Raw genomic sequence first — 18,485 nt, 5'->3', positions numbered from 1 at the left:
GCATCTACTATGTGGCGTGCTCCATGCTGGCAAGAAAGACATTTCGATTCCAGCTGTTCCGATGCAGGGTTGCTGGTATGGGACACACAGGCCTTCTGAGGAGGGACGAGGATGGCTGGGTAGGGCGTTGCCAAGGGAGGTGGTCTGGTGGTCTTCCTAGCTCTTGCCACAAAATTCTCAGTTCCCCTGTTGCTGGATCTCATCAAATACAGGAAGCTTCTGGGTCTGTCCCTCTCTGTGTGCCCCTATGTCCAGGGTCCACCGCACGTTTGCCTCTTTAGCTACCCAGCCTGTCCTCTCTGTTCCACGTCCTAGTTACCCAGACGTCTGTCCCGCAGGGTGCTGGTGGCTGGCACCACTCTTGCCATCACACCTGTGGCCCCAAAGCCCCTGCCTGAATCCTGATTTGATCCTGACTTTCCAGTTTATGGCCTCCCCTCACCCTGGGATGTGGTTTTCTCTACCCCATCTGCGGCTGAGCCTTTGCTTCCCTTTCTGGCCTGTCTCTCTCTCGGGGGGCTGCCTACTTATCACAAAGCCCTGCATATATGCTTCTGAGAGGCTCAGACCAGGGGACTGACTCGTGGTCACACCTGTTGCCGAAATCTGACCATCGCGCCCTATCTTCTTCCTTCCCCTCTGTGTGTGGCACACGTCCGCCTTCCCTGTTCACTTCCGCCAGGCCCCCCTCCCCTCCAGTGCTCATGCGGATGTCATATCCACCCCTCACCTTCCCAACACCCATCTAACATGGAACCGGGGGACACAGCCCAGACAGTGCAGGGGTCTTGGGCCTGGTGTCGTCTTAGCCGGGGTGACAGGTTGAAGCAGCACTCTCTGCCGCAGGGGTAGACGGAGTGCTCCCTGGAAGGTGAGTCCGGGAGCACCGAGCTAGAGATGCCTGGATAGGACAGGCTGCAGGCTCCCTGTGAAGTCAGGCCCAAGGCGGAGAGGCACTGAGGGCAGGAGAGGGGTCTGCTGCCAAGGTGGAACACGAGACGGGATTCTGGTGGTGGCCCCACCTGTGTTAGCTCAAGAAGTCCCATCTGGAAGGGGAAATCAGGTCATGGAGGCTGCTGGGACCCTTCCCAGACTAAAGATCAAGCATGTGAGTCCTTTGGCTTTGAAGTCCCGTGGGGGTGGAGTCTGGGGCCCTTATCAAAGTGGGTATTGGGTACTTAATGTGTTTGTGGAGCAGCCTGAAGTCAAGAGGTCATCTCTGCAGCCCAGGCTTGCAGCCAGAGCGGACCCAGGACCCTCTATAAAGGCTGTGGGAAGGAGGACTGGCTCCAGCAGTGGCCAGCCCACGGTCCAAGATGAGGTGCCTCGTGGTGCTCCTTGCAGTTCTCGCCCTTTCCCAGGGCAGTGGGATCTCCAGGTGGGTATCAGGCACCCAGGGAGGGGAAGGGGGTCACATGCACCTGCTCTGGGTGGGTGTGTCTCCTGGTGTTACACCTGTGCTGTGGGTTCCCAGGAGAGTCTTGCCTTTGCGTTTGGGACCTTTCCCTCAAAGTCTGCTCCGCCACTGCAGGGGTGATGAGCAGCAACGCAGGGTCAGACGGGCAGCCTGGGAAATGAAGGGTGTGGCTTCTGGGGTCAAACTGCCTGTGTTCTGATCCCTAGCTCCATCACTAACCTGACTCCCTGTACCCTGTTTCCTCTTCCATTGTAAAATCAGGAACAGAAAGCATCTCTCTCTCAGAGTTGTGAGGAGTATATGAGTTGGTATTTGTCAAATGCTTTGAGCAGTACCTGGCACATGATAAAAAAGCTACGTATGCATTTCTTAGACAAAATAAAGTTCTCTCTATGGGCAAAATTCCCAAGTTTTCCTTCAAAACTAATAACTGATAATTTTTTATTTGATACTTTTTTTGGAAATAATTTAAAAAAATAATCTCTCCACCCAACCTGGGGCTCGAACTCATGATGCCAAGATCAAGAGTCACCTACCTGCTCTACAGACTGAGCCAGCCAGGTGCCCCATAACTAATATTTCTTGAGCTGTTTTTTGCTGGATGCACTATTTTTCCTGGATTTGGTAGATATTATTATTTGTATTTTACAGATGAGGCAGCTGTTGTTTGAGGAGGGTCCCAGAGCTACCCAAGGCCACATGGTTGATAGTGGAGGAGCTAGGATTTGGTCCCAAGTGATCTTACATTTTTGCCACAAAATCACCCTATCTCCAGTTCCTAGCCTGGAGCTCCATCAGGCCATGAGCCTGGGGAGACCTGAATTCACCCCTGGGAAGCTGGATCCCTGAAAAGGGGCCAGGGGGCCTTTGACAAGTCAGAGCTCCTTGTGTCTTGAAAGGGAAGTTTTTTCTAATCAGGCTTCGGGTGGTTTCAGTGCAGGGACTGGACAGCATGGAAGTGGAGGTTTCCATGGTGGTTGGAACCTCCCCGTTCTTGGCGTGGGGCAGTGGGCTGCCGGCGTCCCTCTGAGGGAGGTACCCTGGGGCCTCATGCTGGACACAGCAGCTAGTAGAGAGACAGATACCCCTGTGGGAGTCACCAGGCCTTCCATGAGTGGATCCTGAGCTGAGTGGGAACAGGAGCTCAGCAAGCAGAACACTTTGGGGACCAGGACATGGGGACACAGGAAATGGCAACTGTAGGATTGGGCCCAGGAGCCTCTTTCCTTTGGGGCTTATGTCCTTTTTTTTTTTTTTAAAGATTTTATTTATTTATTTGACAGAGAGAAATCACAAGTAGATGGAGAGGCAGGCAGAGAGAGAGAGAGGGAAGCAGGCTCCCTGCTGAGCAGAGAGCCCAATGTGGGACTCGATCCCAGGACCCTGAGATCATGACCTGAGCCGAAGGCAGCGGCTTAACCCACTGAGCCACCCAGGCGCCCGCTTATGTCCTTTTTTATCATCAGAGACAAACGCTGAGAAATGTCTTAGGGCCTTTTATTTCTGTTGGGTCCTGGCTGAAGTCACACTTGAGGGCTGGGGAAGGGAGGCACCAGAAAGAGAGACCATAAGTCCTGTACAGGGCTGTTCCATCTGGGATCTGTTTGGATTGTGAACAACATGAGAAAACCCATTTTCTCTGAGGATCTTAGATTTCCTGCCATTTTCTTACTCTCCAAGCCCTTTCACAGCTGTGGTCTCCACTTGTCCTCTTGTCCTTAAATCAGCCCCGAAGAGGAGGACTGCATAGCCCTTAGAACTGGAGGGACACCAGGGTCATCAGCCTGTATTACTTCAACCTATAGGAGGGGAAACTAGGAGCCAGAGAGGTGAAAGCCAGAAGAAGTTGGTCAAAGGCGGGGCTGGAAAATGGCTGGAAAGGAAGGAGGTCACCTGTTTTGCAGAGATGGAGGCAAAGCTCAGAGGACCTTGGGGACCGAAGGTGCCACAGACTGCAAAGCAGGGTCTAGAACCCTTCTGCTGTTCTCCCTCTCAATTCTCTTCTACGATTTGCTTCCATCATCCAACACCTAAACTCTATCAGAAGGTCCTCTATGCTGAGGACCACACTCTATGCTGAAACCCTCTGAAAAATTTCCACACACATTAGGTTACGCAAAGCGTCAACCACAGGGGTCGCAAAAGAGGGAGCATTTTCAGAGTGTGGGGGACATTGTTTCCTCTCCAGAGAGCGTGCTTCCAGATGGCAGAGGCTGTACCCGTGGGCCCCACGCAATGTCTGGCCCATAGTAGGGAAGCAGCGAGAATTTGGAGACTGAATGAATGACATTATGTCTCTCAAACCTCGGAGTTGGGGAACTCATGAGCAGGCTATAAAATCCATCCACCGGGTCTCCATCATCATTGAGAAAAGAGGAAGGACTAGGGAACACCAGAGTGTATTACGTTTGGTAAGGGTAGGCACAGAATTGTGAACCGATGTAAAATTTAATTTTTCCTTTGAGTTACGATTTTTAAAAAATGTGGGGAAGTAGCTTACAGAACCTAGAGCCTCTGGGCACTTCTCTGAGGCTGGGCAGCCTTGAGGAGATGCCCACTGGCATCACTAATTCTTCCCTGTCTCCTCAGGGTCCCTCTACACAAAGGCAAGTCTCTGAGAAAGGTCCTGAAGGAGCATGGGCTCCTGGAGGACTTTCTGAAGAAGCACCCGTATTCCATCAGCACGAAGTACTCCAGCCTAGCAAAGGTGGCCAGCGAGCCCTTGACCAACTACCTGGACGTGAGTGGCTCTCCCCTCCCCTTCCAATAATGCTTCTTGCTGGATGCCTTCTCCTGGCCCCCACCTCTTTCCCCTTCTAGAAATCAGGAAGTCCTGTGGGCTGCGGAGGCCGTCCCCCTGCCCCTCAGTCAGCTCCACACAGGGCCAGCAGCCCGGGCAAAGGCGAGGCTCTGAAGGCCACTGCCGGAAGGGTCTGAGCTCAGGCGACCTGTAGACATCCCTCGGGGGCATATGATCTGCTCCCAGGTGTACCCCCATGCCTGTCTTGCCCAGCCCCGTGACCCATGTCTTAATCTGGGCTCGGCAGGGATGGGGTTCTGGTGCCCATTGGCAGCCGCCCAGGACATGACAGGAACGCCCCTTGCGCGGTCTTCCTTCCTGGAACCTGTCCCCCTCTCATCGGTCGCTCTTGGCAGTAAACAGCCAGCCTTGTCTCTCCTGTGAGCTTGTTGCCTTATCTAGGTCATGCTCAGCCCTGTCCCGACCCTAAGTTCTGACACCTGGGGAGCCTGGCCAAGAGGGGTGGCAGGGAGTTTCGGTTGGGACCCGGGGTCTGTACTTCCCATGTCTCTTCTCTATGTCCCTGCCCCTGGCAGGCGGGGCCCAGTCTTCCTACCAGGGAGGGGTGATGTTCTGATCTAACGTCTGCTTCTGGGGCTGATTCCCGCAGGAGTTGTAGGGCTTAAGGGAGGGACAGGCCAGCGCAGTTGTTCGGAGAGGAGCCCAGTGTGGCGGTTGGAGATGAAGGACCCTCCCCAGTAACCCTCACTCCTCTCTCTTCCCTTGTACTTCATGCCAAGCATTGACCCATATCCCTATGCTCTACTCCCCGCCCCTAACTCTGGGCTGTCTGTCCCCAGTGTCAGTATTTTGGGAAGATCTACATCGGGACCCCACCCCAGGAATTCACCGTGGTGTTTGACACTGGCTCCTCTGACCTCTGGGTGCCTTCTGTCTACTGCAAGAGTGATGCCTGCCGTGAGTGACCTCCCTTTCCAACCCGGCCCTCCAGGCTCTGACCCCAGGGCTGCTCTGCCTGCCCTGCATAGTGAGAGGAGAAGGCTGGCTTCCTTTGGAGCCTACTCTGGAAGTCTGTGAATTTCAGTGACATCCACAGATGATTACGGAGGCCTGGCCACTTTGGACAAAAGATGTTAAATGCCCCCAGGCAGAGATGGGGACAAGCTTCATGTTTTAAATGCCAGAAATCAAGGTCAAGTGTTGGTCCTGTGGATTCTGGCTGCATCTGAGGCTACATTGGGGGATTTTGGACAAGAAGTTGGGTCAGCCTGGAAACAAGGAGTGGGCTTGCTTGGATTCTGGCCACCGCTTTTGAGTTGCAGGGTTCTGGGGGGGAACGTGGGTGCAGGAGAGCTCGCTTTGACATTCCCAGCCTCCTGGTTGTGCCCCATCTCCTTGCTCAGCCCCTCCAACTGCCCACAGATTGAGAAGGTGTGCAAATCACGAGTCAAATGTGTAAAGCACCAGCTGGAAATTCAGGGAGCTTAAGCTCTTTATTTTTTAAAGAAATTTTATTTATTTGAGAGAGAGCACAAGCTAGGGGAGCAGCAGGCAGAGAGAGAAGCAGGCTCCCCACTGAGCAGAGAGCCCGATGCGGGGCTCGATCCCAGGACACTGGGACTATGACCCAAGCCAAAGGCAGACGCTTAACTGACTGAACCACCCAGGTGCCCAATATTTACTTATGTACTTAGCCTCTGTCAGGAGCCAAGGCAGGCTGCTGACCCTCCTTGGGTGTTTGGTTCTCCTTCCTATAAAATGGGACTGGAATATGCCAGGAGGTTCTGGGAGAATGAAGTCACCGGGCCTATCATTAGTGATGAATAAACGTTCTATGGGGTACTAACTGATTTCTCCAACAATCCTGGGAAATTGGTGCTCTTGTTACCCCCTTTACCAGAGAAGGAAGCAAAGTTCAGAGAATAAAAGAGTCTTGCCTAAGGTTACAAAGCTGGAGAAAGTAACAAGTCTATGGAAACCCCAGGAATGGCTTTTTTCTTTCTTGTTTGGTTTGGAAGCTACATAGGTCGCTCTGGGGTTCCGAGAGGTGGGTCGAGCAGCAAAGGATAATTTTCCTTATTAAACCCTGGGGGAATCAAGAGAGGGGGGCTGCTTATTTCCTGCAGTGAGAATGATTGGTATGTAGACCACATTTCTTACAAGGCCTAGTGAGGTTCTCAGCCCTGGCTGTTACTGTCAAGGGCAAGAAGATTCTACGGGCCTCACTAACCCTGGGTCTGTGTTTCAGAAAAACATCACCGTTTCGACCCGGCCAAATCCTCCACCTTCCAGAACCTGAACGAGCCTCTGTCTATCCAGTACGGCACCGGCAGCATGCAAGGCTTCCTGGGCCTTGATACCGTCACTGTGAGTGGGGCTTGGGGCCAGTCGGGGCTCACTTTCCTTTCCCCAGTGCCTGCTCTGCCTCCCATCCACCCAGACTCTGGCGGGCTGCACCTCCAGCGGGGGGGTGGGGGGGGGGTGGAGAGGCCCTTTGCATCCTGTCCATGCACGCCCCCACCCCGACCCCTGGTGGGGGGCGTGGTGGGTAGGGATTCTGAGAGCCATCTTAACTGGCTGGGACTGTGGCTCACCCTTCCCTCCTCTCCTTTCCAGGCCAGCCCCTGGAGTCCCCCCTGAGAGCTTCTCCGTGCCCAGTTTCCACTTTCCCCATCCTCTTTCATCCGTCCTTGCCATAGTTGGTTCTGAGCCCTGAGCCTGTGCCAGCTCCCCAGGGTCACCTGTGGGGTCACACTGTAAACTGAGTTCTTAGGAGGGGACTATTATCCCCATCATGCAGACGAGGAAACTGAAGCTCCCAGGAGCTGGTGACTTGCCTGAAGTCGCGCAGCTGGAGACTGGGAGCTGTACTTAGTACATAGTACTAAGTACTACGTAAATAATACATAGTACTAATTAGTACATAGAAGGGCTCAGAACTAGGTTCTTGCTTTCCTTCCTCCCCCACTATCCGAGGTTCAAAGTCAAGCAGCATCCCCGGGGGCTTATTACCTCCATCCTCCTTGAGCTCTTCCTGGGCCTGGCTGAAGGCATTTTTGCTTTAAGCCCAAAAGGACCCAGTTCTTCTCTGCTGACAGCCCTCTCCTCAGGTTTGTCCATTGGCAGGGCAAGTGCCCATGCAACTCAGGCCTCCCCAGGGGTCGTTGCTAGACAGTGGAGGCCCCAGAGCCACTAGATGAGGTGGTCCCAGCAGACAGGGCCCCGGGGAAGGGGAATCTCCTGCCCGTGTCCTACTTCCTCTGAGGCCCGGAGCCACTGGTTTTCTTTTCTGCTGTTCTCGGTTCAGGGGGAAATCCCACATCTTCATGGAGGGGCTGGCCCGAGCCTGCTGGCCTCAGCCGTGGGGCATCGGGTGGCTTTCATTTGTCCCCCTGGGATGGGGGTAGGAGAGAAAACCATGGGAGTCAGGCCCCATGGAAATGAGGACAAGTTGGGGTATTGGAGGAGGAGAAAGAAGATAGGCTTGGGCAGAGAAGTGCGGGTCAAGGGCTCAGAGGTAGGAGATCAGATGTGAAAAGCAGGGTGAACACGTGAAGTGGCTCTTAGTCAAAGGCAAACTCCCGAGTGCCACTGGGGGTCTCTGGAGGGTCCTCGCAAGGGGTGACATGACTGGACGTCTGTTTTCAAAGCTCACTTTGGCTGCGTGTGTGGCGGTTGGTTTGACTCTAAGGGGACAGAGTGGAAGCTGGAGGCTTTCTGTGAGCTCAGAATGGGTGGGTGGGCTCAGCAGCCTTCCAGGGAAGTGGGCAGATTAACAGGAGAGCTGGAGAGAGAGATACCCTAGCAGAGCACCATTAATGTCCAAAGGCCAATCACTTCCTAAATGCTCGATACGGGTTCGGCGTTCATATTATATAGGCCTAAGCATTGCCTCAAGATGCAGATGTTATTATTCCATTTAACAGATGAGGCGAGGGAGGCTCGGGGAGGGGCTTGTACAAGGTCACACCGTCAGCATGCAACAGAGCAAGGGTGCACAGCTAGGTCCATTGGATGCTAAGGGGATGCATGTTCTCTCTGCCCTTCGTGCTGTCCCCAGCTGTTCCCTGGCAGATGCCCCAGGTGTCACTGATGGTAGGGCTGCAGGTTGGCAGAGGGCCTTGGAGCATCCCTCACCCCCTCCCCTTTTCTGGGCTCATCCCCCAACTTCTGCGCGTGAGCACTGCTGTCTGCATCCTTCACCGTGTCCTTTCTTCCTCTGTCCCTGGCCTTGCCAGGGTCATTCCTTCACGACCACGGTGCAGAGATGGGAAACGAGGGTTTTTCCCTCTTAAGCTCACATGACTGCATTGCCCGTAGGAGGGTAGGTGAGCCCCCTCACTCCAAGACTGATCCTGATACAGGCCTACCCCAGAATCTTCCTGCTTCTGGCCAAAGGCCCCTGGTGGAGGTCTCTCGGCTTCTCTTGCAGGTCTCCAATATCGTGGACCCCCAGCAGACCGTGGGCCTGAGCACCAAGGAGCCTGGCAATGTCTTTACCTATTCCGAGTTTGACGGGATCCTGGGGCTGGCCTACCCCACTCTGGCCTCTGAGTACTCAGTGCCCGTGTTCGACAACATGATGCAGAAGCACCTGGTGGCCCAAGACCTGTTCTCTGTGTATTTGTCCAGGTAGAAGCCGCCCCCAGCCAGGGCCAGCATTCCAGGGCCTGGCAAGGTCTCTTGGCCGAGGAGTGGCTATCCATTTGGGACACTGCAATTCAAGAATGGTGGCTAGAATCCAAGCAAGCCCTCTCCTTGTTTCCAGGCTGACCCAACCTCTTGTCCAAAAGCCTCCAATGTAGACTCCAATGCAGCCAGAATCCACAGGACCAACACTTGACCTTGGTTTCTGGCATTTAAAACATGAAGCCTGACCCCATCTCTGCCTGGGGAGCATTTAACATCTTTTGTCCAAAGTGGCCAGGCCTCCGTAATCATCTGTGGATGTCACTGAAATTCATAGACTTCCAGAGTAGGCTCCAAAGGACGCCAGCCTTCTCCTTTTTCTATCCAGGAAACTGAGGTGTGGGAGGGACGGTCATACTGGGAACTGGTGGCTGAGTCACATCTGGAGCCCAGGGCTCCTGACTCCCAGTCTGGTGCTCCCTGCTCTGTCTTCCTGCAGCTCAGCTGGACAGAAGGGTGGGTGGCAGAATGGGGAGAAGAGCGCCCCACTCAGGAGAAGGAGGGTATTGGGCAACTGAGGTCAAGGGCACCCAGGCGAGGAGTACATTGGTACGTTCATTTGCTCAACCAATATTTATAGGCTGCTACTACGTGCAAGTGCTCTGGCAGAAGAAGGGGATACATTAGCAAAACAGACAAACTGGGAGTTAACTTTCTAGCGGGTGGGGGGGAGCAGACAACACACAATCACACAATTTTGCTTACATTTGTGAGAAGGGCGCTCATTGCAGGCAGATCTGGGTGCCGGGAAAGCTTAGTGATGAGGGAAGCCCTGTCTGGTGGAGGTACGTGTGCAGGGCAGGCAGGGGAAGCTTCTCTGAGGCACGTGTGGGAGCTCCCCAGGTGAGACAGAGGATAGCACGCTGCAGGCAGTGGCAACAGCACGTGCTAGGGCCCAGGGGCAAGACAGAGCTTGCGGCGGGGTCTAGGAACTAAAAGCAGCTGGGTGGGAGCAGGTGACACTCGTGTGCCTGTGCTTCCTGGCTTCAAGGAAAGCCCCAGAAGGAACAGAGGGGTAGGGGGTGGCAATTTTAATCCAAAGTCTGTAGGACTTGGTTGAAGACCCTTTGCCCTATTGTAGCTGAAGGGTGGGGATGGGGGCTGGGCACAGGAAGACAGTTATGGGTTGCCCCAGCCAAGCCTAGTGGTCATACGAACTACGTGATGGTTAGTTCCCACCTCCCCTGCACTCTACAAGCTGCAGATGCTGCCTCAGTCTGGGGGCGGAGGAGCTCAGAGAGTGGATGCCCTTATCAGGGAAAAGCCCCAAAGATCAGGGAGGTGGGAGAGCTCACTTAGAGCCTGCAGGGAGGAAGTGGGGGTCAGGGCAGGGAAGATGGTGGGACTGGTCTCAGCTGCCTCTGCCTCCCTCCCACCATGTGGGGCTGCGGCTCCTCCTCTCCAAGCCAGGGTGTCCGAGGGCCACCATATGCCTTTCCTTGGTTTCAGGAATGGCCAGGGGAGCATGCTGACGCTGGGGGCCATTGACCCATCCTACTACACAGGCTCCCTGCACTGGGTGCCCGTGACCGTGCAGGAGTACTGGCAGTTCACCGTGGATAGGTGAGTGAGCAGCAGCCCTGGCTCTAGGGGAGGGGGACGCCAGGGCCTGGGGAGTAGCTTGTGAGGCTCCGAGAAGGACCGCAGCACAGGCGCTTGCAAGCCCGGCCCATCAGATTCTGAGTTGGACCCTTGCAAGGCCAGTGAGCTCAGTCAGCGAGAACGCTGACATTCCCCACGGCTTTATTAGTAAGAGTAAGAGTGCTGCACTTTCTGAGCCCTTATTACCTGTAGATATTGGGCTGAGTGACAACAGGATGGTCTCGTTCACGCCTCGCTGAAACCCTAGGAGGTGGGGGGCCACACCAGTATCCTCATGTTATAATTCACTAACGTGAGCCTCATGATGGTCCATCAGTGAGGTCAGGGAAGGGGTTGTTAATGTACCCATTTTGTGGTTGAGAAGCCCAAGGTCAGGAAGGATGATGATTTGCACAAGGCCTGCAGCAAGTGAATAGCAGGGAGAAAGCTTGACACTGGAGCTTTAGGCATCCCGCGCTGGACTTATTCCACCCTTAGGGCATGTGACTTCCGTGGTTTTGAAAAAAGATTGATTTGTGTATTTGAGGGTTGGGGAGCAGCGGAGAGTCCTAAGCTTGCCCCCCCCCCCCCACTTCCTGAGGATCCTGGCAGGGGAGGATGAGAGGGACCAGGGACAGGGGCTGGATGCTGGACTCACCACGAGGCTGTCCTCTCTGCACTCTGCAGGGTTACTGTCAATGGCGTGGTGGTGGCCTGTGATGGTGGCTGTCAGGCCATCCTGGACACAGGTACCTCCATGCTGGTTGGGCCCAACAGTGACATCCTCAACATCCAGACAGCCATCGGAGCAACACAGGACCAGTATGGTGTGGTAAGGCCAGGCCCATTTCCCCAGAGGGGTGGGGTGTCTCCGGATGTCTTCCCCGTGGGCTTCCAGCCTGGCCCACTGTGGCTGTCGGGACTCTCCTATCTCACACAGAGGCCGACGTCTGGCCTCCTGTCTTCCAGGAGGATCATGCATCCCTGACTCACTGAGCTCTGCCCTACCCCATTTTTCCTCACCCACACACGGGTCTCCTTGCTTCCCTGACGGCTAAGTGCTCCCGGGGTCCCGGAGGAGGCACTGACTGAGCCTGGAGGGAAAGCGCGGAGGCCAGTCCCCCTTTGTCTCAAGCCGGGGCTGTTCCTGCCTTGGCTGACAGGAGGTCCCACTCAGTGTAGCTCTCCTGAGGCCTGAGGGCCTCCCTAGAGTCCTCTGAGTGGGGAGGTCCGTCCGCACCAATGCCAGTGCAGAGGAAGGGATCTTGCCTTGGCCTTTCTCTGCCTCATCGAGCCTGATCAGATCTATTGCCCATCTGAGATGACTTTCCTCTGGCCTTCAGGTTGACATCAACTGCGGGAGCCTGAACAGCATGCCTGATGTGGTCTTTGAGATCAACGGCCGAAAGTACCCTCTGCCCCCCTCCGCCTACACCAGCACGGTAGGAGCTCTTGGGAGAGGAAACCTGGGTTCACCTAGCCCCACCCCCTCCTGGCAAGTCAGCTGGAAAGAGATGTGCAGGAGGAGCAGTTAGACAAACTGGCCTTTCTGAGTGGGGCCCTGCTGTCCTTGGGCCTCCCCTGTGGCTACTGGAGCCTCATGCTGGGAGAAATGGGTCAGACAGAAAGGACAGAGCCTGAGCAGCCTGTGGGAGGGTTGGGTAGGCTGGACCACAGCCCCTGGGGAACCTCCATCTACTGGTCTTGCTTCTAAGCCCAGGGGCCTGGAGTGTTCTCCAGGACTTTCGTAGGTAGCCTGGGCTTTGTGGGGACCCAGCCCTTATCCCCTCTGACCCACTGGCCTCAGCTTAGACCTAGCCTTGAGCACACACAACTGGCAAGGCCTTGGGTCCTTAGGCCTGGGTTGGCTGGTCAGCAGGGCAGTAGGTGCTGAACGAAGGGGGGGTGCTGGAGAGGACAAGTGAGGGGCGCTGGGGTAAGGGGACCCCACTGAGTGAGCTTGCATGAAGTTGCTTGATTTTCTGAATATCAATTTCTTCATCTATCGAGTGGGATGAATCTGATACTCGTCTGCTTCCCTCGGAAGGTGATTTCAAGGATGAGAGGAAATGCTAGCTGGGAGAGGGACTACAGGGGGTGGGGGTGGGGGGCTGGGCCACCCACAGACATGGTGACCCGGGTTGGGCCCAGCTTCATCTCAGCCTTTCCTCTCCTAGGATATGGGCTTCTGCTCTAGCGGCTTCCAAGGTGAAGGTGATTCCCAGCTGTGGATCCTGGGGGATGTGTTCATCCGCGAGTACTACAGCGTCTTTGACAGGGTCAACAACCGCCTGGGGCTGGCCAAGGCCATCTGATGGCACCGCTGAGCCCGGACCAGGGATGCGTGCCCCAAACAGGCATGCGCACGCCCACACACACGCACCTGCACACATACAGATCAGGTTTTCAGGTGCATGTTTCAATAAATACCATATCTCTGCAAAGCGTGGCTTCTGTTGGGCCAAAGTCCTACGCCGCTATGGGATTGGGGATGTGGCATCACGTGGTGTCCGACAGCACTGGGGCTACATGGGTAGGAGAGGGTTGGGGACACTGTTTTTGGGCGGAGACTTTCACAAAGGATTTGGCCACTTCAAGCTTAGGTCGGGTAAAAGCAAGACGTGTCTTGCCTTTGAGTTCTTCCACTCTCGATCTTTCTGGGGAAACGGTGCAGTAGGAGAGAACTTTGTAGGAGGAGGCATGTACCTGGAGAAGGTTTATACCTGGGGATTAAGGGCTTGGCGAACGGGCCTGGAAAGAGAACGTTGGCCCAAGGACAGAAAAGCTCTACGTCTGTTAAGAAAAGGGCTTCAGGGCATTTTGGAGAACACAGTACATGGTGGAATAGGCAGAAGGTAGCTGGGAAGGTCTAAGGTCCTGAGATTGTCATTAACCTTGAGAATGAGCCACGGTGGAGAGCCCATCCTTAGTCATACACTCTCTGAACCTGACTCACCCGCTCACAGAGACTGGCTCCATCACCGGAGGCAGACCCGCCTATAAGGGCTCTGGGAAGCCGAGAGTCAAAGCCAACACCAGTGCTCCGTGATGACTCTGAGGTCTCAGAGAGGACCCCTAGTGCTCAATGAAGACCCTCGAGTGCTCAGCCAGGACTCCAAGCTCTCAGAGAGGACCCTAGTGTTCAGTAAAGACTTCCTAGCGCTCAGTGAGGACCCCCTAGCCCACAGCTGTCAGAGGACAGACCATTCCTGCTCCCAGCTTCCAGCTGCTCCTTTCAGGAGGGGAGAGGCCACATAGGAAATGCAGACCAGAGGGTTATAACAGAGGGATCCAGGTGAATTTAAGGGGCTTTCCCAGTTATGCTACCCTGAAACCCCATAGGGGTCAGGCAGACAAGCTTCTTGGGGGACTCGAGCCCCCTTTTAGGCTCCCTGGACAGTGCTCAGCTGAGCTGCCCACAATTGCTCCCTTGACCCGCCTTCCTTTTTCTTTGTGCCCCTTCTCTTGGCAGTCTCCCGACAGGCTTCTATTTTCTAAATCACAGCCAGTCTGACGCCCAATTTTGTGACGGGGCTCCAAGTCACACCTTTATAGTGGCTGAACGCTCAGAAGGTTTGGAAAGGGGGCTGGGGCCAGGTTCGCATCTGGTCGTGCCCCACCTTATCCTGACCACACTTGCCCTGCAAACAGCTGGGGAGCGAGGCCTTCCGGCAGGCAGCTATCTCAGAGATTGAGAGCAAAGCTAAGGATCCAGATCCGTGGCACTTGACAAAGGAGACTGTCCCTTAGGAAGAGGAATGGGGGAGGGGCTTCCAGTGGGAGCTGCTGCTGGGGTCCTGTTAATAGTCTGGTCTGGGGGCAGGGTGTGTGTGTGTGGGAATCTCTTGGGGTCTTTCTCAGCTGTATCCAAAGACAGACAAGATGAGGGACACATGGCAGTGGAGATACTGTCCTCAGCACCCACCTGTGTCTGTGGCTGAGCACCCAGTGGCCTTTGGCCAGGAAGGATCGGGGGTTAGGCTGGGGGGGTGGGAGGATGTGGGGAGAGGAAGAGCTCAGGCTGTAGTCCCAGGTGACCTGAGGAGCTGCAGGTGGGTTGGGGCAGAGACTACAGGAGAATGTTCCAGGACTTTAAGAATAGAGGGTGGGCCTTGGTGCCTGGGTCTTACAGGATTGGGGAGGACAGCATGTGCCAAGGAGTAAGTTCTGGCTTTGGGCAACTTCTCTAAGCCTCACTTCTCTTATCCAAGACCAATACTGCCTGTTTGCCAAGAATGAGACAGAACTGGGCCACTCTCATTATTTTTAGGCTTCTTGTAGATTAAAAAAAAATGCCAAACAAGCTCACAAAAATTGTGTCATATTTCAATGGTCTACACTTAGTAAATTGCATTTTAAACATCCAAACTTCCAGAAAGCCCATACAGGATGACTTTCATAAATGGGAAGCTAGGACCTAATGGCCTCCCACTGCAGTACTCCCCCGCCCCGGCCCACCTGACCCCAGTTGTGGTCCCTGTCCTGAGCGAGTAGTGACCGTATGGTGAGACGGCCCCTCCTGGGATTTCTCCTAGCTGTGGAGGATGCCTGTCTGCCGTGTTCTCCATACCCAGACCCCTTTGTCCAGCTTGTTTGTCCTTTGAACTTCAGTTGGTGCAAATCTCTCCAGGATGCTTCTGACCAGGCTGGGTTTGGGGCTCCCCAGGACCTCTCTGCCCAGCGCTCCTCTTAGCATAGTGCTCAGCGTTCTAACATTTGTTTCCTGTCTGTCTCCCTCACTGACTGTGGGCTCCCTGAGGACACACACTGAAGCTCTCATTTTGATATCTTGAGCCCCTAATTCACAGAATGCCTTCTTCGAGTATGACTGAATGAATGAGTGAGTGAACCAATGATTTGATCAGTGAGGTCTTTAAGAGGGGCGCTGCTTGCGACTGGTTTCCCCTTCCTCTTGGATCATTCCAACCACGCACCCATCCGCCACATTCAGGCCCCCTCTGCATCTTCTCCCTCCTGGTTGGAAGCCCAGAACACTCCCCATTCTTTGCTGTCCCTGGGGAAAGGCACAGCAGGTGTGGGAGGACAATGATAGGGAGAGAAGGTGGGGGTGGGGAGCAGACTCCAGGGATTTAAGGTTCTGGGGGAGGGCACACAGGGCTCTTGCACCGGGCTGGGTTCTCTGGGGGGGGGGGGGAGGGTCTGCCAGGTGAGGAAGGGGACTTGGAAGGGCTGTCAGCACATCTGCCATTTGCTTGTAAAGAGGGGCAAGCTGGAGGCCAGTGGAGATGCTGGGCACGGGTTCCTGCAGGGCGGGGCGGCTCACCCCTGCTCTCCCACCTGCACTATCTGCCTGTGAGAACTGGGGCAGGGAGCACGTGGCTGAGGAAGCCTCTGTGGCTGCTTCTGGCCCTACCTGACCATGACCGTGACCATGACCTTGACTGGCCCCCAGGCCTTTGTACCTGCTGCTCCTTTCGGTAGTTGTTCTTTCCACTCTCCCTGACCTGTGAATTGCTCCTCATCCTTCAAGATCAGTGTCACCTTGAGGTGACACCCCACTCCGCCAGACTTCTCTTCTGGCTTCCCAATTGCTCAGCAGGGATCTTTACAACCCACTTCTCCTGTTGTTATTCACTTACACACGGGGGCTCTGCCAGAGTCTCTGATGAACAGGCATCTCACATCTCTGGCTCCTCAGCAGCCTGGGGGATTCCTGGCATGCCGTGGAGGCTGAGCAGACACCCAAGGGTGGCTTGTGCTTTGTTACATGAGCGGGCAAATCTATGACTGGGTAGCAGGAATCATGAGTGCCGAGAAACACAAGACACGAGCGTGAGCATGGGCACACACAGGCACGCGTGTCAGTCCTGCACCCCTCCTTGACCCTGTACGCAGGCAGAGGCCTCACCTCTGAGTCCAGCCCTGTTTCCTGTCCCTCTCCCCCATCCCTGTCACTCAATTGCTTGCCAGATCCTCTCATGTTAATGAGAGGAAGCTTTGGCCAGAGAGAAGCTTGGAAAGGAAGTCTTTGAAATGGAAATGTTATGACAAAGTGATGGATTGTTTTCTGAGCTGTGCAGTTGGTTTCTTGCTGGCAGCCTCAGAAGGAAGGATATAACTGAACCCGGAGTGGTAGAGGGTGCCCCTTGTCAGGAAGCCCGAGGCAGCAAGACAGGCAAGCGGGACCCACTCCGAGAGGACTGAGGGGACAACAGCGGGGCACACAGAGGGGAAGGGCACACGCCATACCTAGCGTCCTGCAGGCCTGGCCTCTGGGCCTCTGCACAGGCCATTCCCTTTGCTGGAAGCCTTGTCCACCGTCTCCAACCTATGAACTGCTCTTCCTCCTTCAAGACCAGCTTAACTGTTACCAGCTCTGAGAAGATGCCAACCGCACACAATGCCCACCTCACCCAGAGCCTCCAAACCTCAACAAGACTGGCTGGCTGACCACTGGCCCCTTGGTTTACTGAGGCCTAATTAGAATTTTCACCTGTCTTATTTATTAAAAAAATAGTTTTTGAGTATGTACTGTGTGTGAAGCATTGTCCTCTGCACTGTCTCTCAATAAACATGACAGATAGAACCCTCCATGGTCATGGAGCTCTGCAGGGACATGGATGACAGAGACAACACGTGTGTTCACTGTGGAGATTGCGGGTGATTTTGGCTACCATGGGATAAAGCAGACAGGGCTCATGAATGCCAGAGGTTTCACAATGAGGTGGGTGAGACAGGCTCCAAAAGAAGGTGACGTTTGAGCAAAGACATACAAGAAGGGGTAAGGTGTGTGGATATGAACGAGGGACAAGCATTATAGGTAGAAGGAACAGCGTGTGAAAATTAACGCTCAAATGAGTTACCAGTAGATACATAAGGATACATTATTATTTGTTTACACTTCTTACCTTTCTGAGATGACCCTTTGAGCACAGGGGTCACTACTCGAGCCTTCTGAATACTTCACAGCACTTGATATAGTGTAATTGTTCAGTGGATGTGTGTTGAATGAGTAAACAAACTCCCAAGTTTGTTCTTTCTAAACTACGCAGGATAAGGGTTGCCAGACTCAGCTGTTGTCCTGGAGCGCCCTCTAGTGGCCCAATTTTTCAAATGCCCGGTTTGTACATCTTTCTATGTTCTTTCTACCCTAGAAGGGCGGGGTGGGGCAGTTCGGTTGGGGTGGGGCCCGTTGTGGCCAACCAAATCATAGAATTTACTACTAAGTCTGGGGCACAGTGCCAGCTTCTGCAGGAGGCACAGGCACAGGGGGCATGGTCCCTGCGTCCCTGCTCTCAAAACCCCTCACTTGACTTCTCACTGGCTAACCTTTCCCTTCTCTGTTTTCTGGTATCCTCCCTCTCTGATCTTTCTGGATCATCTGTAATCCCAGGATTACATCTGAGCTGGAGCTGGCCAGGCGAGGATGTGGCTGCTGTGTGTACTGTGGGGCTTGGGAATGGCATTGGCCCTTAGGGGTGGTTCTGAGGCCTTCAACCTGAGGAGTTAGATCTCCAGGGAGCCTGGGCAGCAGTTAGACACTCCCTGGAGCCTTGGGGCTGGGGTTAGGGCTAGATGAGATCCAGTCCAAAGTTGTCTCCCTGCTCTGGCTGGTGGAATCATGCCTCCTCTCGGAGGACTGCTCATGCATGGCCCTGGCCCCTCTCTGGGCTGGTGGTCTTGGTCTCCTCTGCATGACTCTGAAGTTCCATCTGTGGGTGCTGAGCTCCGCCACCTTTGTCCTTGCCCTGTCCTCTGGCCCCAGCCATGAAACCTGAGAGTCCCTTTCTTTCCCAGGGCTCTGCGTCGCATTGAGACCGGAATAACTCTGTCTTTAGAACTTTATTTTTAGGACCTCTGAGAAGGAACAAGGAGCCTCCAGAGAGACAAGTCCTGTGTTGGGGAAGGTCTGGGCAGGGATCAGTCATACCTTCCATACCTTCTGCAGCTTTGAACTGTTGCCTGGGAAGTTCTGTAAGCCAGAACCTCCCATGGGAGCACTGGATCTCAGCCACAGTCCCCGCATCAGCTCCCTGGGGGGCGTTTCTCATCCAAGAGCATCATTCATTTACCATG

General features: G+C 54.6%; 1 protein-coding gene across 1 annotated transcript; it reads left to right on the top strand.

Moving 5' to 3' along the window:
• Positions 1-1,310: 1,310 nt before the first annotated feature.
• LOC309843201 (chymosin-like) lies at positions 1,311-12,892 on the top strand. The gene is made up of 9 exons (XM_082688552.1): positions 1,311-1,378; positions 4,007-4,157; positions 5,018-5,135; positions 6,427-6,545; positions 8,611-8,810; positions 10,317-10,430; positions 11,136-11,280; positions 11,792-11,890; positions 12,626-12,892. Exons 1-9 carry the CDS (start codon positions 1,317-1,319, stop codon positions 12,761-12,763), a joined length of 1,146 nt encoding a protein of 381 aa, XP_082544678.1. The 5' UTR covers positions 1,311-1,316; the 3' UTR covers positions 12,764-12,892.
• The last annotated feature ends 5,593 nt before the right edge of the window (positions 12,893-18,485 follow it).

Source organism: Mustela nivalis, assembly GCF_964662115.1.
Source record: "Mustela nivalis genome assembly, chromosome: 10".
In the NCBI taxonomy this organism is placed as follows: Eukaryota; Metazoa; Chordata; class Mammalia; order Carnivora; family Mustelidae; genus Mustela; species Mustela nivalis.
Note: the sequence above shows the minus strand (reverse complement) of the source record. Positions and strands in the feature narration are given on the sequence as shown.